Raw genomic sequence first — 16,963 nt, forward strand, 5'->3', positions numbered from 1 at the left:
TTTAAAATTTCATCCATTTCGAAATAGTTTCCGAATCGCTCTTTTCTAAATTTTTCAGCGTTATTTCTCTCAATGTTGAAAAATCTTTTTATCACATCCTAGACTGATTAAGCGTAATGATTTAAAATAGGATTGTTACGCAAAATATCAAAATTGTCAAAAAAGTTGGAAAGGAAAAGAATAGATCAGAATTGTTAATAAGAAAATGCAAAAATGTGGATGACATGAAATTATTGAAATTGAATTTGCCAAGAACTTCTAAAGTTGATGAAAGAAGGATGGAAAGAAAATTTTTGGAATGATGTGGTCAAGCGTAAACGAACTAGGCAAGTAAACAGAGAAAGAAGGATTGGGCACAGATATGCTCTTATAATAAGAGCATATCTGTGCCCAATAATGGAACTATTTTTGTTAAATCCATTTTACTACACATTTGACCAAAGGTGATAGAATAAATTATGCATTAGCATATGTAATTGAATTTCTTTCCAGTTTATTTTCTTTTTTTACTTTTCACTTACTCGGCTTTATTCTTCTTTTTACTTTTTGCTTATTTGGCTTACATTTATTCTTTTCCACTTAATAATTAAATGTTAAATAAAGAAGGTTACCTTTTAACACGAATGAGAAAGCATTTGAGGATATCAAAATGATAAAGTTTTGTGGAAGGTTATGGAAAGATAATATGGAATTCGAGTCGGGACTTTATTGCTAATTAGTTTACAGAAAAATAAAATAACTAAAAATTTAAAAAATGGGAAGTGACCGCATGCTATCCGAGATATCATGAATTTCTTCCTACTGTTTGCAAAAGAGAAATGCTTTTTATGATTATCTAATGCTAATTCTGTTACTCTTGCCTAAATTAAAATATTTTTGTAAACTTATAGAGCTCTTCTGTTAAGAAGAGGTGAGTAGGAATATATTTCAATAATTTCATTAAATTAAGTACATATTCAATAACTTTCACTTTTCAGTTAAGCAGTCCCATCATCGTTAAATGTGAATACATCTTTTTTTTAACACCATTTTTGCAACATTAGAGAAGGAACAGTAGTGAAAAAGAGATATAAATTTTAAACAGTTTAAGTAGGAATTCCATTAATTAGATTAATTAGGATAGACAGCACTCTAAGGTAGAGAACTTTTTTTGTGAATTTAAATGAATCAGAACGGTTTAAAACCTAAAAAAGATTACTGTCATGAAATTACTTTACCTATTTCTTGTATAGCTCTTTTAAAATTTTAAAATTCATCAGTTTTTTTAAAAATGGTAAGTGATATTTGGAAGACCATATGGTTATTCAATAATTTAATGCTCAAACACAGTATACCTACGAGGATTGCAGAGAAAACTAGTGAGCAAACAGTTGTTGGAGTTGCTTACTGCTGCCTTTTAACAATTAAAGAGTAAACAAAAAAGTCGCCCACGAAATATGAAGTTTCAAAAGGGTTGCAAAAAGTCAACATGGGAATGTTCAAAGGTCATACTGCTCAATTTAATATAATTTTTTCGATTTTATCGACCGTAAACTGGTGAGATTTTTTTCAGAAAATTGTAAGCAATCATAAAATTTCTCCCCGCCCAACTAAAATTTTCAGAATGCAATTTGAAATTTAAATACATATAATACATTGATAAAATGCCAACGAATGATGGTTCAACAATTCTACTTCAATCAATGAGTCAAGGTCAACTGGTCAGATATGAAGTGTCCCCCAATCAGATTAACAATTATTTCAAAATGCTAAACTAAGTGTGCGAAGAATGAAATAATTCAATAAGGAGAGGAATGTGAATGATTTTTGATCATTAAACAAATATGATTGATAAACTGGAATTGTTATAAAGAAAAGGAAGATAAAAGATGAAATAAAAATGGACAAATGCTGGTTAAGAACATTATTTGTTTTCTTAAGATATAATCTGAAAAATTCGTAAATCTAAACATTTTTTGTTCAGAGGCGTAAATTTTAATTCTAATATTTTGCTAATTTGTATTACCACAACAATAAATTAATTTAATTTTAACTCACAACTAATAAAACACTGAAGGAATGATAATAAGGAACGCAACGATATGTTCATATCAAAGTGCTTTGTACAGTTCAGCTGATAAATATATCAAAAAAATCAATGTTTGCTGATAATAACGGCACGACACAATATTATTTTCAAAATAGCTTATACATTTGATGTCTTTCTTTGATGAAAATTTTTTTTTCAGCATTTTCTTGATGCGTTTGAAAGCAAAAAAAAAAAAAAAAATTCTTAAAAAATAGAACAAACAAAACAAAAGAATTGAATGAACAGCTAGTGAATAATGGATAGAATTCTTTATTAAAAAGTGAAATTATAAATAGGGTTAATGCGGTGATAGTTTGCGAAATGAAGTTCAAAATATAATTTGAAGCTTGCAAAGAAAGTATATTGCGACTGCAGAAATGAAGGGACGGATAACTAAACAAACAAGCGGAGACTTTCGGATATCAGCTTGAGTTGCAGTTGAACTGCACAAGCTCAAAATCAGTTTCCGAAATGAATTTAACTGCAGAGCAAAAGAAAGTTATAATAGGGTTGTTTCAAAAAATTACAAACACCAAAGGCCTTATCCTAACAGACAAATGACAAGCAAGTCGTTTGCAGGATTCTTGGTATTGTCGAATTTAGCCGAAGGACGAACATTCAGTAATATTTGTTCGTACATTAGTATCCAATTTATCGGCACAACTTTTGTCTTCCAATTATTATTTATCTAATAAATATTTATTTATCCAGCTTATTATGAAAAAAAAAAAAAAAATGGAGTTAGGAAGATGGCCAATGATTTATCTTCACTTATTTATCGACACTCAAAGATTCAATTCATAATTAACTGAAATCTGAGCTTCTTTAACTTTTTTATGCATTCATCCAAAATAAGTTTTTTTGATGGACGAAAAAAAAAGAAAGGGCGGAAATATCACTTTTGCGCAGATACACATATATTCTCCTAGTGGTCATTCTCCTCTTGCGCTTATCTTAATATTCTTTCGCGTCATTTGGACAATCTCATCACTATTAGAACATCACTGTTAAAAAAATGTCGTTGACAGGAAGAAGGAGTATTGCACTTCTTCTTGTCATCACTATTATACATGGGAGCAGCTTAGAATCCATCATGTATAATACATAACTGATATGTTGTGCACAGTGACCTTCGGCTTGTCGTAATGAATCATCTTTTTCCGCATCTCATATAATCGGTACTTCGTAGATAGAAGGATTGACGACAACTTATCAATCCAAAAGAAATGAAGAAATTAATCGACTTATACAATTTGCATATTTCAAATTTAGTTCTCAATAATTACTGATCATAAAATTACAATTGAAGATATTTACAATCGCAACAATAAAAGAAAATTTTTATTTCTTTTTAAAATCAAAATTTTCCGTATTCCATAGCTATAAAATTATTGTTAGCTTAATGAATGAAGCCATTACATAGATAAAAATTGTGAGTGCAATGATCAGCAATACTAAAGCATCGATGTTACCGTTTGCGCCATTCCATCACATCGCTTTCTCTTTTTCCATGCTACTCTATTCATTTATCGAAGTTACGATCTTTCTAACCAACGTCAACGTTACTACAAATCTGAATATATCTAGAGATGACCTTAAGATATATGTATCGGACGAATAACTGGCTTATAGTTCTTTAATGAATAATTCGCTATAACTATTTCTAAAGAATCAAATTTGTCTTTGGACGAGCTTTCGTGTCGCAATTCCTTGATGTCTTATTTTGCACTGATATGAAGGGAAAAATGTTGTGCAAACAAATATCGTTGGCGCCTGAGTAAAAGAAATATGAGTGAAAGAGAAAAAGGCGATTAAATTTATGAAAAGAGTAGAGGAGTCTATCTGGACAGAAGTAGTTGTACCTTTGGATTGTAAAAAGAATTTAAAAAAGTAAAGCTATCAGTAGTCTTTTAAATTTCACACTGTGGTTGTCTAGAAAATAATTCGAGAAATAGGAAAATACAGAAAGTAGTAGATAATTTAAAAATAGAATCTGTGGACAAATGGAACGTAGCTGCTTAGAAGTGATGGTGAGATTCTGTGAAAGGGATCTAGCATTTGTTACTATCAATAATGATAACACTTATAGTGAGCGATAATAAGTGATTATAATAAGGGTGATGAGTCATCTTGACAACGGAACTCATTATAGGCTTTAAGTTACAATTACAACAGTAAATTTCGGGATTTCCTGCGATCCAATTTCATTTCGTACCAGCGCAGTTGACGAGTTGAGTAAAGTGAAAGAGGTATGATGTATATGTCTGAAACTGTTGTTGTCCACTGGACTTTACACTACTGCCACAATGTCTGCTATTTGGCCACGGTTCAGAGGTCAACTGCCTCTTTGTATTGATGAATAACTCCTTCATGCATTCACTCTTACCCTTCCTCAATTGTTTCATATACATTGTCTGTGGTTCTATTACTACTACTGCTACTGTTATAACTCCTATTACTAGCGGAAAACATCAGAACACTGATAGGAAATTATAATCCTCTAGGTGACAACAAATTTCTCCCATGCCATTCTCTTCCATCGAGCTGTCATGCTGAACGAAAACTTAATATCGGTAATATTCTTGTCTATACCTATCCATTTACTGATAACGTGTACAATTACATGTGGCGAGATGTGAAAATATACTGATCAATTTCCAATTTTTTATTGAAGACTTTAGTTTAGATAGTACATCGACCGGATCAACCCTAGAATGACTGAATAATGTCAAGCTTCGATGCAACTGGAAGCTTTTGTAGTACCTCTTACGAGAGTAATATGACCTTAATTAACAATCTTAATAATTCCATCAAAAATACTGTAAAATGAAAATAAAATGAGTAGTTCATAGACACAAAATGTGGAATTTGATAAAACTAGTTTCTTCAAAAATAGTATATCCAATAGCAGTTCAAGCAACATAGAAATTTCCATTGCCATCATTTGAAAGAAGTTTAAAAATTTTTTCTTTAAGTTTAAAGTATTGAAACTTAGAATTTTATATCAAGATAAAATTTTTTAAAACCGATTCGAGCATGTAGTATGTAATATTTAGAACACAGTTCTCGACACTATTTCTTGGTATTATTTAATTCCAGTAATATGAAAAAATGTGCATATAAACTATTTCAAGTAAATTGTTACATTTGTGCTATACAATAAAAACAATGAGAACATCTGATTTTTGAAAATTACTCAATTAACGGATATTAGCAAACTGAGCGATTGTCTGAGAAGTAAACTTTAGTGGGACATTGCTTATATTTGTTCCAGCATTAATCATTGTCTTTATACCAGTGTCCAATCGTGCTCGAGTTGGTCCAATTATTCGCATTTGCCTATAAACACAAATAATTCAATTACATTATTTCATCATTTCCGATTTGTCAATTAAATTTTTCGAAAATTTAATTAGCAATATATGAAAACAAGAAACTGCAATCTGTCTTAAAACAGATTATTACATCAATAAAATATTCTAATAGAATTCTACAATCAATACGCGAAAAAATGTTAAATTTCAAAAAATTTAACTACATTTACTGGTCTTCTTTTCCTCTCAACTTTACAAATTTTAAGAACGATGAAAGGAATAATAAATGGCAGAGAAGAATTTGTATATTTGAGGGAAACAATGCTGACTTCATAGTGTAAAAAAAACTTAAGGACATTAGATAAATTATGCATCAAAAAAAAAAAAACGCCGTACTTCATCCACTTATTTTCATTAAAAAAAACTCTGGCAATTAATTTAAACAGCAATTTTAAAAATGATATCATACCTTATATGAGTATCACGGCCATTCTGATGGTTTTGTACAACTTGCAACTGTAAGACAAAAGCACGAGATGGGCCCCCATCAGCATCGCGTAAATCGATAACCTTAAAAAAATGATTTTCGACCGAGTTATCTTGCTTATTTTTTCAAACAAAACGAACCTTAGGCTTGCATGATCCTAAAGTTTTTGAAAAGATTATTCTTCAAATCTCAAAACTGAGTTATGAAAAAAAAAAAAAAAAAAATAACCTGCCAACCCACTGGTTCGGAAAACACAACTGTTAAACCTTCATCTACATCCAGAACTGATGAACCAAGACGTACAACTACTCTGAAAAAAAAAACAAATATATATATATATATATATATATTATAATAATAATAAATACTTAAACCTAAAATCATCATAATTGTCAACAATATTCACAATGAGTTGAACAATACTTTTAACACTCATGTAGACCAAAACAAACTTCGAGAAATCAAATACTCACAGTCCAATCAAGTTATTAATCTTTATAATCACTACAATTAAATATTGGGTGAGACCAGAGAATAAAAGGCTTAAAAATATAGTGTAACACCGAAGCATTAACTTTTAATCTATCAAACATTCATTTATTTTTCTCCTTTCAAAAAACATTCAAAAAAATATATTTCTGATAATTTCAACAAGGACAGATATTTCAGGAATCAAGAAATTTACTTGCTAGGTGTATACGATTCATCGGTTTTGTAATCCAAATATAATAACAAATACGAAATATTTGTTTTTCTGCTAAACTCAATTGTCACCGTATGCGGCTGTGGTCCATCCGACTGCCAGTACTGTTCCAAATCTTCATCTAATAGCTGCTGGATACCAAAACCATCTGAAAAACGATAAAAGAATTAAACAAGAAAATAATTACCTCGGTCCATGTTGTCTGTTCAAAATAATTATTTTCTCTTCCCTAGTTTCCTGGAAACCAGGAAAAAGGTCAGCATCTTTTCCAGTTAGTAGCTGAATTCCTAAATCTAATTACTGTTCAGAAAAAAGTTTAAAAAAGACCCGTTTTACAACTGGATAACGTCCAGAACGCCTGATTAGATATGTCGCGCACATCTCCCACATTATTCTTTGGTAACGATGCTATCCACGGAGCAGTCCCATCATCTTTTTTCGGTGTTTGATTCTCTAATGTATCATTTTCATCCACTTCCATTTTCGTATCAGTTTAAATGATAAAAATCATTTGTGAACGCTGAAAAACTACCAGTAAATTCGAGACTTTCAGAATACTTCTTGTACTTCATCTCATCATTTATCAAATTCATGGAGAAAACCTGCAATTCATATATTCCTTATGCAATAGTGATTTAGGAAACTGAAAGTAATGACTAAATCATTATAGAGTAAAAACAATTTATCTTACAAGAAGTGAGAATACATCTTATAGCACACTGAAACTTATTCACCTTAAAGATGTCATTTAAACTGCGAAACTTAATGATTCTTAAAAACTCGTCCTGAAAATACAGGCAAAATATCGAAACTTCAAAACGAAAATTGCAAAAATTAGCGTTCATTTTAAAACAGCAAAAGTACAGCGCGGAAAAACCGGAACTGACATATTCTTTAACAATCCAAAGAAATGTTTTACCACATGTTCTGCACGGATCAACTGTGATGTCATTTAAGAAAACAGAGCGATCAAAATAACATTTAAATCCATAATAATATGCACAGGACTAAAACACAGTGGAGAATAATGATTTATTCATCGATTGAGAAATAATGGGATTTGACAGCTTAAAAAGCAAGAGAGTCAATCTTTCATTTCTGAAGTAATTGGAGCAGGAAGTCAGTCAAGTTCAAAGCCAATATCTTCCTGAAAAATCCATGATGAAAATTATCCTTAATTCCTTGTTGTATATCGTGAGTATTTCTTCATCTAATGCCAAATACAGAATTCAGACAAGACAGTTCAGCAAGCTTAATTCATTACTTCCATAGGTGGACCTGTCTCGTGATATAGTGTCAGTGTGACAAGAATGAATAAATATGACCATTAAACCCCTTTTTGCTAATAGCTAAGCTCCCAAATTAATAACTGTCTTACCATTAATTTTTTTTTTGAAATGTTGACATTTTCACATATTACATCAACAATTCGATCTGCAATTCGCTTTCGCTCCTTGTACTGCCCCGTATAATATTCTTGCTTTGCGACAAGCTCCGATTTTCTTTTTTCATTTACAACTTCGTCCTTCGCATGAGTTACCATTCCACTGATACGTTTCTCCATTTCCTTTATCTTTAAAATACAAATATAGAATCTAGTAGATTTGGATTATTTTTCTAAATAAGTAAGAATGTAGCCACTCTCATCATGCCGATCATAAGCAGTCAAAACTATCACTCTAGTTTTAAATTACATATACTTTCAGATTATGTCACCAGATGAATGATACCTGTGTTTTCAGAGTCGTTTGTAAAGCAATCATCTCTTCTATTCTCATTACGTTTCCATACTCTTTCAACTCTAAAAAAATAGAATTCGCGGAAAAGCAAAGTTCGGATTGTAATGAAATGACTTATATTTCATCTAAAACAAAAAATCAAAAATCTTCATATCATCATTTATAATTTCTGGTTCTTACAAACAAGTTAACTTTTGTCAACAAATAAAAAAAATAAAGATAAAAAGTTATCCTGAGATGAAGAAAAAAAACTTTCTGCAATATTACCTATCTGAAATACTGCAATATTACCTATCTGAAATACACATGATAGGTCATATATTTCACTCCTAGACAGCTCAGTGATACGAGAACACAGCTATCAAACACGACTTCTGATGTCGAAATTTTCCAAATACCATTTTTTATGACTTTTATTTCGTTGCTAAGTTCATTTAAGCGATTTTTCTTTTCGACGATAGATTCGTTCATAGCTTGGAGCTCTTCTTCATTGCATTTTTCAGTTTTGCTCTGGAAATAATTTCCAGTCAGATTAAAATTTTGGGCTTCCTTCCCATAAGGATTTCTGGATTTCCAGCAATTTCTATTGAAAATTGAAATAAATTTTGAATTACATTGTTATTTTCAGGGTGAATGTTAGCATACTTGATCAGCGAAGTAGATCTTTTGTTTCGAAATAAGTTTCTCGCATAGGAATCCCCGTTCCACCCCAACATCCAAACATTTGATTACCTGCTGAAATTCTCTTTTTATTTGCATCATATAGCAGTTAAATAAATACGATCGAACATTTGAAAAACTGCAGCCTTCAAAATTAACTTTTAGTTAATTAACAAACCTCCCAACTTTCAAGAACAAAAATTCAGGAAGCGAGAAAAACTCACAGCTTTGGGATATTCTTGTCGGAGATTATTCCACACATCAATAGCACTATACGGTCGATTTTGTTGCAGCATATAACTACATACCATCTCGATCACTGCAAAAGTTGAATTTAATGGAAGCTAATTTTTTAGGAATTCAAAAGAAAGTTACTGCAAGAAGCAAAATATAAAATAAAGAAGATTCAAATTTTTTACCAACTTCATCCAGTTCACATTTGGTCAAGGTGCTGACGTTGGATGGCATTCGATTCAATCCTACAAGAAGCAATATATAATAATAATGCTATTAAAGTCAACCCTATACCAGAAGCCAATTTCTACATTCCTTCTAACACATACTTGCGAAAAGTATAGTTACCTTCAGAACTTTGAACCTTGATCCCCATGAATAAGTACTACTTATGGGGAAGGATGTACATACTTCATTTCCCACTGAGTCCCTTATTCTGTGAATGAAAAACTCGCATTAAAATGCAAAAAGAAAGAAAACAATGATATTTTCCAAAGTCTGCAGTTAACTACTGATATAATTTATTTCAGATTTTGAATATTGAGTTGGAGGTTGTTCCATACCAAATTTTCAACTCACGAGAGTGGGAGGGTACAGAGTTCAATTTCTTCCATAAACCGTCTTCGCTCTAACAATCTAATTATTTATTACTATTGGTATTATTATTATTATATTATATTATTATTTACTTATTATTTTATTTATTACAACTACCAGTATTTATAGAATAAAATCCCTCAGTGATGCGCATAACACCGTATACAATAACTTGAATGCTTCAACCTATCCAAAGAATTCCGCTTCAATCCTCTCCTCTTTGGTTGGTTAATCTTCAAGTTTAACGACATCTTATCCTACCGGGTTGACCAACATGCTGTCTTTCACACACACACACATGTGGCTTATCTCTGCTAAAATTCCTTCAATTAATATTGCTCTCTTTACCTTAAATATGTAATTAATAAATCAATGACAAACATTTTCCAAAATATATGGTCCATGTGTTGAAACCTGATCTATTTATAAAGGCTCAAATATATTAATAAAAATGACGGCCACATGAAATGACAAGTTTACAGGAGTGATTGGAACATCAATAACTAGTTTGAAAAAATCTTTCAGCTATTTCTAGGCAAAGAATGGGAAGGCAGTTCTCTTACGAAACCCTTTAACAGAACTGAGTAGCATTATAAAATCGTTAGAGATATAAAGAATAGAAAATTTGTACAGTAACACCAATTTGCACTAATAATAATCATTCTAAATAAACATTTAAAAAATTCCTCAATGAAGCAACAGAACCGCTTTGATATGTGTCTAAGAACAGTCAATTAAATTATAATTTCTCATTAATAACAGCATCATTTAATATTCAAATCGTTCCGTCTTTACTCGCAGTCGAGTAAAGACAGAACAGAAAGTCACTAGAAACTAAACTTAATTGAGAAAGTTTAAAAAAAAGTGAACCCCATTACCATTAATTTGAAAATGAATATTAATCCCTGTATAGTTCGACACCTCACACTATGTAGACTATAAATCTCGTGTATTTATATGTATTAAAAATGCAGTCATATCTCGTTCGCCTCACTTCATTCAGTGTATCTTATTTAAATATAGTTAACAAATATTACGCTTAGTTTAAATTCTTAACACAGAGCTAAAATATACAGGAAAATAGGCAATAATTTATTCATATTCAAGTGAATTTGCTCATCACTAGATCTTTTCTCGTAGTTGTTGGATCTCGTCGTTGCATAAGATCACGAAGTTTTCGTGCTGAAGTTCGCGGTGTAGAATTCCGTAAATCTTCAGCCACTTTCATTAAATCACTGTCATCCTGCGGTAAAACTGACTCATCCATACATTTACGAACTTTTCCTTAAATAATCAGTATTAAAATAATTCTCTTGGAATTATTTTCTAGGGCACCTTTTGTAATGGATAGGTCAAAATCATTTCATGCTTTGTTCGACCTCTACAAAAGAAAACAAGAATTGGAAGTTATAATTCCATAAAGATCGATTAAATAAGAAACTTACTCGTCAAATATGGATGTTTCTGTAATTCCTCAACGCTAGACCGCTGGTCGGGATCTCTTGTTAAGCATCTCTAGAAAAAGGCACTTCATAATAGTAAAACTGAAAGCATGCTGAACAATAAGATGAATAAAAATATGAGCTCCTGCACAATAATTATAAAAATATTTACTTTTAAAACATCCATTAAATCAGCATCTTCGATTTTCTCAAAAACTATTGGTTTATTCAAAATAGCATGCATCTTTTGGATTGGGTTTGTCCACATTTGATATGGCGTATGTCCATAAACCATGTTATACAATATGCAACCCAAAGCCCATACATCACATTTTTTACGAACCTAAAAGATTTCCATAAGAATTTGAAATAAGTTTCTAAATCTCGTAATGTCACTGTAAACAAAGAATGTTTCTAATTCATTTCTAAAGAGCATTCTAGCAATTTGTTTTCCATTTTACAACTATCGTCCCTATCTTTACGAATTTATAATACTAAATATCGAGTTCCTTAATGAGAGGAGTAGAAATTTTCATTTTTCTCTAACCACCAAACCGATAAAAACAAAAATGTTCCTAAAATTTACCTTGTAAATCTCTTTTCCGTCATGCACTGAAGCATTTGAACCTGCAATAGCTTCTGGCGGCATATAAGATAGTGTTCCCATCTGTGTGTCTTTCATTACTGACGTCTTATTTGTTGGAATAGCAGACGAAATTCCAAAATCGATTAATTTTAGATTTCCGCCGACAAGAAGAAAATTTGCCGGTTTCAAATCAGAATGGACAATACCTGGAAATTATAAAAAAAGTCATCTAGCTTTGACAATAAAAAAGAAAAAACAGGATTCTTGCTCACCTTTTTCATGAATAGTACGCACACATTTTAACATTTCACTCCAATAAAATCGGATAAATATATCATCAATTTGATTCCTCCGAGTCTTCAGGAAAGTTGCCAAATCGGTATCACCTTTTTCCATCACTACATACAAGAAATCACCATGAAGTTCACTAAAAAAAATAACTTCATTGACGTCTACCAAAAGTTTCATAGCTATGCTTGAGATTTGTTTTAACTTATTAGTTGACACTTTCTAGCTGATTTTTACTAGTACTATTAAAATCACATACTAATCAAACATCTCCACAACACATCCTGTATCCTTCAAACTAAGCAGCAGTTTGATTTCGTTTAAGTAGGCACTGCGGCAGCAATAATCAGCTTCCGATAAATCAACACACTTCACTGCACGTAATTTCTTCTGTCTTTCGTCTAATACTTGATAAACCTTGAATAAATGAAAAAATCTATCTCTTTTCAAACAAATGAATCGAGCGCAATCGTAATTATTGAGAAAGCAAATATAACTCTTTTGAATAAGTTCAGATCAAATGTACGTATGAAAAATTGAAGCAATTGAAAATACTACAAATAAAGTCTAACTTTACTGGAGCCTCCTTTACCCAATAAGTCGATCACAACATACGGATGACTGTTTACGTAAACATAATGGTTAGGACGAGAAGTGGAAGCAGATTCTGAACGACGTAATGCGTGGACTGCTGATGTTGCCACACCATCACCATTCGGACCTGTTGATTGCTCCTTGAATAAGACTTCTGTTAACTGTTCCAGAGTTTTTTTGTGAAGCATTTGAATTTTTTGGCACCATCTAGTCAAAAATATTTAGAAGCTCTTAGTTAAGAGATATATTCCTTACAACATGGGCACTAGCAGTTCGTTTTTTCCTGTCTTCAGCTGATCTGCTGGCTGATTTGCTACACCGCGCAACAGAATCATTAACTTTCTCGATTTGATCAGGGGCTACAAATATTTTTTGCTCAAAAAGCTAATCCAATCAAATTCAAAGACATCACATTCTTTTTATAAAAAGTAGTTTCTGGTTTTTGGTTTTGATCCCTAACATAACTTAAATCAACCTTACTTTGAATTCGCCATGAAAACTTCAATATGTACTGCAGAGATGTTTAATTTTACATAAAAACTAAAAAGACTTAAATAGATGAAGAAAAAAAGCAAAAAAATTAAACAAACATTTTGATGTTGCAATAATGGGTTCTATAGGAATGCCAACAGAAGTTCCAGTTTTCGAATTATTAACGGTAAATGTACAAGGTACTGCACTACTACTCGGTTTCAATGATGAATCTTGTATTGCAGGTTCTGGAATAGATGGCGTCTTGACCATGTTAATATTTTTTAAAAGCTTGGTCGGAGCTGTACAAGTCATGCGTGTATTTGTCGGAGCTGTAAGTACACTGTTTTCTTTATCGCCATCACCTATAAATACATCGCTTCTTTCTTATAAACACATTATATACCTTAATGGAGAATAAACTTAGGTTACTCTTAAAAAAAAAAAAAAAAAGTCCTGGTAATATTATATCGACCTTTTCTTGTCAGCAATATAAAGAAATAATTTTCACAATAGCCATCTTCAATCTTCATAGCAATTTCCTCATTACGATATATGCTTCGAAACCCTGACTGATCTGTTACAAATTTAAATAAAATGAGCAAAGACGTACTTTGTGCGCTTTGATTCTGATCTCCCTGTTCTTTCTTGTTTTGAGAGACTTGTAGTTCTCTAGCAGTACGCTCCGCTAATTTACGAAGACGTTCTCGCAAGTCTGAAGTTGACATCTGAAAAAGAGAACAAGTTACGGTTAACGTAACAAGTCGGGTTAAAACGAGCAGAGGTATACGAAATTTATTTTTTATGAAATGATACACATCATAATTCAGATTTTCTTCTTTCCTTATTTCACGATGGTCAAGTGGTTAAACCACAAAGATAAATTTTGCCCTGTTAAGCAAGCTAAAATGGGTTTATTCACTTTAAAACGAAATTAGAAATGTTGCTATCACATTTCTATCTTTTCTGGCGATTTGGCCACGATCCTTAATTAAATTTAAGTGACACCACGGAGTGCTAATCCTAAACAGTAATGTGTTATCGATAATACAAATCTCATTATATTCTTGTCTTGTATTAATCTACTAGCATTTTATTTCAAACACAAATAATGAAACTGTTATCAAGCCCATATAGCAATGATAACAGTGATAACGCACTAAAATCATGATAACAACATATCACCACATAAGTTAAGCAACTGACTCAAACTGAAATGAAATGCGGAAAAATGAATCTCATCAGCCCCGTCGATTTGGAAATATGCGCGCGCCTGGTTTAAGCTTGAGTAGCGAAAAAAAAACCGGAATGGGAGAGCGACTTTTAAGCGCAAGGGGGAGGGTGAGAAGTTGCTGCAAAAGTTCCGCGGAAGTGAAATCCTCGGGACTGACTCTCGGAAACCTCCCTTGAAAATTTCAAGTTCGTCTGTGAAGCAAAATAATTTGCAAATCTCTCGAAGCATGAAAATATAAATTAGAAGATATATTACATCAAATCAGTAATAATTTCGGCGAAATCGAATATCAGTGAATTTCTTAAAAGTGTTAACAAGACTGTCTGTGTTTTTTTTTTAAACTACATGAATTGAAGATATGTTTTGTATGGGTGAACTTCCATAGATGGAATAAGTATTTCTGGATATGGTCTTTCTGCTTTATGTCTAAAATTAAAGTAAAAGTAACTGTACCATTTAATGTTAAAGTAACTATGAGATTAAGGAACTCTTCCTCAGTTACAGTATATAGATAATAAAAGTTAAATCATCTCTTGATTTACATAAGTTGAAGTAAGTGAATCAAAACAAACTTTTTTACATAGATTACAAAAAATTTTATGTAGTTTAAGCGTACGTCACAATATGAACCACGTAATCTAAGCGTTTTGGAGCAACGTTCATTCATTAACAATAGTGTCAGGCTGATATGATAACTTTTGCCATAAATAATATCATATACCACATTGATCCACACAAAATTGGTCTTTTAAATTTATTTTCAATACATTTATGCAAATTGTTAAGTTATGTGATATGCTTGTATGGAGTAAGGATAAAGACGGTTAGGCCAAAGAAATGAAAAAAAAAAAAAAAAAAAAAAAAACAAATCAATAGATGGAAAAGTGGAGTGGGAAAAGCCGATAAAAGCACTTAAGATATAAAAGTTAGTGTTAGATATATGTTCATATAACTTATTGTTTCTTATAGACACTTCTTAGATTAAAAATAATTTGTGTGTGTCAATGACCTTTTTATTATCATGAATTCCAGGTAATTTTTAAAGCAGCAAACTTAGTTTATTCAAAATGAACTGCAATTATAGCTGAAATAAAAGAGGTAACCTTGAAAATTTTAGATTCATCGTTTTTCAATAGTACATTCTTCAACCTTGATAACTTCATTTTTTCGTGATATTAGGAATTGATCGACTCGTACCGAGGATTTGCCGGAAGGTGCAGACTCCACGTTTCAATGTACTTTACCCATACATGAAAAGAACTTTATAGTAGAAATCAATAAATTCTGTTTTTTTTTTTCTTGCGTAAATGCGTCTTTCACGTAAATGCAAATAAGAGAAAATGTAATGTAATTTGTAGAGAAAATCGTTGAAAAAACAAAAATGGTGATTTTTTTTGTCGTCATTGATGACAAATGTCTGACTGATCTGCTCATTTACTTTTAATTCTGCAATTACCTTCGTTTTTTTTTTTCTTTTTTTGTAACTTCACTGGCCTGCTATAAAAGTGTTCCATCTGTAGAATTTAATTTTTATATTCTCTCTACATATCGAATTGCCGTATTAAAATTGGTGGAAGTTACGGGAACGCCGTCGAATTTCAAAGTGATGCGTTTGACATATTTCTGCTTGGCTTTGTTTTCATTTGTGATACTACCAACCGATAGTTACTTCTGCTGCGTGTAAGTGTATTCCTCCAGAATTTTTAGAAAATAGCCCTGATTCCACCTTTTCCGGATTGTATAAAACCTTTAACCTCAAGAAGTCATTTTTGGATCATATTATACAATGACTTGATGATATTCTTAGCTGAGAGATGGAAGAAAAATTTTTGAATTATTATTGAAAAATCTATTTTCTTACAATGACATTTCGGCTAATTTAGTTTAAAGCCTATGTGCATTTTATTTGTCCCTCACAGAAATGTATTTACGAAATTTTAGCATCATTATTTCTTTCCTAGTTTATTTTGTTAACTAAAAGAAAAGCCTGAATAGATAATGGATCTCAGTTTTCCTCCTTCGTTTTAACAATTAGCAGCTCTTTTAGAACCTTATAAAATTTTCAACTCTTAATGCTATTACATTCAGAATTAAGTTATTTTTAGGCCTTTTTTGCCGTTCGTGTGTCAGTGTTTATGCTGTCCACCACCACCGCCACCACCACCACCACCACCGCCACCACCGCCACCGCCACCGCCACCGCCACCACCGCCACCACCACCACCACCCGCACCTTACGTCTATCCACGAAGGCCTATAGGAGTCGGCTATGGTTTTGGCCTGCTTCGAAGGCATCGCAGTGCAAGATCGATAGTCTTTAAGAGACGACAGTTGTGATAATAGTAATCTTAATATTTTCCACAACCGGTCAGTATTGGAGCCTAGGAAAATGTCTGAGTGATATTTTCTTCTTATATTCTCTATCTGAATTAGAGTGAAATTCTTAAAACATGATGTTATCCTATACATGGAATCTTGTACTCATATTTATCAAAAGAGTTAACACTACTATATCAGAAAAATATTTTGATTCATTGTAATATTGT

The 16,963-nt window shown here is 31.8% G+C and overlaps 4 protein-coding genes across 7 annotated transcripts; 1 reads left to right on the top strand and 3 right to left on the bottom strand.

Annotated features, from left to right (window-relative positions):
• Positions 1 to 5,268: 5,268 nt before the first annotated feature.
• Bm6670 (Uncharacterized protein) lies at positions 5,269 to 7,053 on the bottom strand (the record flags this gene model as incomplete). Its single annotated transcript, XM_001901943.2, has 5 exons — positions 5,269 to 5,407; positions 5,852 to 5,952; positions 6,098 to 6,179; positions 6,555 to 6,720; positions 6,900 to 7,053. The coding sequence occupies 5 exons, from the start codon at positions 7,051 to 7,053 to the stop codon at positions 5,269 to 5,271; spliced, it is 642 nt and encodes a 213-aa protein (XP_001901978.1).
• Positions 7,054 to 7,692: 639 nt separating this feature from the next.
• Bm9998 (Uncharacterized protein) lies at positions 7,693 to 9,956 on the bottom strand (the record flags this gene model as incomplete). 2 transcript variants are annotated; one of them, XM_043081742.1, is made up of 8 exons in its annotated part: positions 7,693 to 7,719; positions 7,951 to 8,145; positions 8,303 to 8,373; positions 8,710 to 8,821; positions 8,957 to 9,046; positions 9,196 to 9,290; positions 9,391 to 9,450; positions 9,920 to 9,956. In XM_043081742.1, the coding sequence occupies 8 exons, from the start codon at positions 9,954 to 9,956 to the stop codon at positions 7,693 to 7,695; spliced, it is 687 nt and encodes a 228-aa protein (XP_042937676.1). The 2 variants fall into 2 exon arrangements, with proteins under 2 accessions (XP_042937676.1, XP_042937677.1); XM_043081743.1 differs by lacking the exon at positions 9,920 to 9,956 and having other exon boundaries at positions 9,391 to 9,439.
• Positions 9,957 to 10,904: 948 nt separating this feature from the next.
• On the bottom strand, positions 10,905 to 15,580 carry Bm9997 (Uncharacterized protein; the record flags this gene model as incomplete). 3 transcript variants are annotated; one of them, XM_043081744.1, is made up of 11 exons in its annotated part: positions 10,905 to 11,086; positions 11,248 to 11,317; positions 11,417 to 11,587; positions 11,831 to 12,036; positions 12,103 to 12,257; positions 12,378 to 12,535; positions 12,691 to 12,852; positions 12,968 to 13,071; positions 13,303 to 13,548; positions 13,797 to 13,911; positions 15,521 to 15,580. In XM_043081744.1, 11 exons carry the CDS (start codon positions 15,578 to 15,580, stop codon positions 10,905 to 10,907), a joined length of 1,629 nt encoding a protein of 542 aa, XP_042937678.1. The 3 variants fall into 3 exon arrangements, with proteins under 3 accessions (XP_042937678.1, XP_001901976.2, XP_042937679.1); XM_001901941.2 differs by lacking the exon at positions 15,521 to 15,580; XM_043081745.1 differs by lacking the exons at positions 13,797 to 13,911; positions 15,521 to 15,580 and having other exon boundaries at positions 13,303 to 13,498.
• A 443-nt stretch (positions 15,581 to 16,023) lies between these two features.
• Positions 16,024 to 16,754, top strand: Bm9996 (Uncharacterized protein; the record flags this gene model as incomplete). The annotated part of the gene is made up of 2 exons (XM_001901940.2): positions 16,024 to 16,097; positions 16,523 to 16,754. 2 exons carry the CDS (start codon positions 16,024 to 16,026, stop codon positions 16,752 to 16,754), a joined length of 306 nt encoding a protein of 101 aa, XP_001901975.1.
• Between the last annotated feature and the right edge of the window lie 209 nt (positions 16,755 to 16,963).

This window comes from Brugia malayi (assembly GCF_000002995.4).
Source record: "Brugia malayi strain FR3 genome assembly, contig: Bm_v4_Chr4_scaffold_001, whole genome shotgun sequence".
NCBI classification, from domain to species: domain Eukaryota; kingdom Metazoa; phylum Nematoda; class Chromadorea; order Rhabditida; family Onchocercidae; genus Brugia; species Brugia malayi.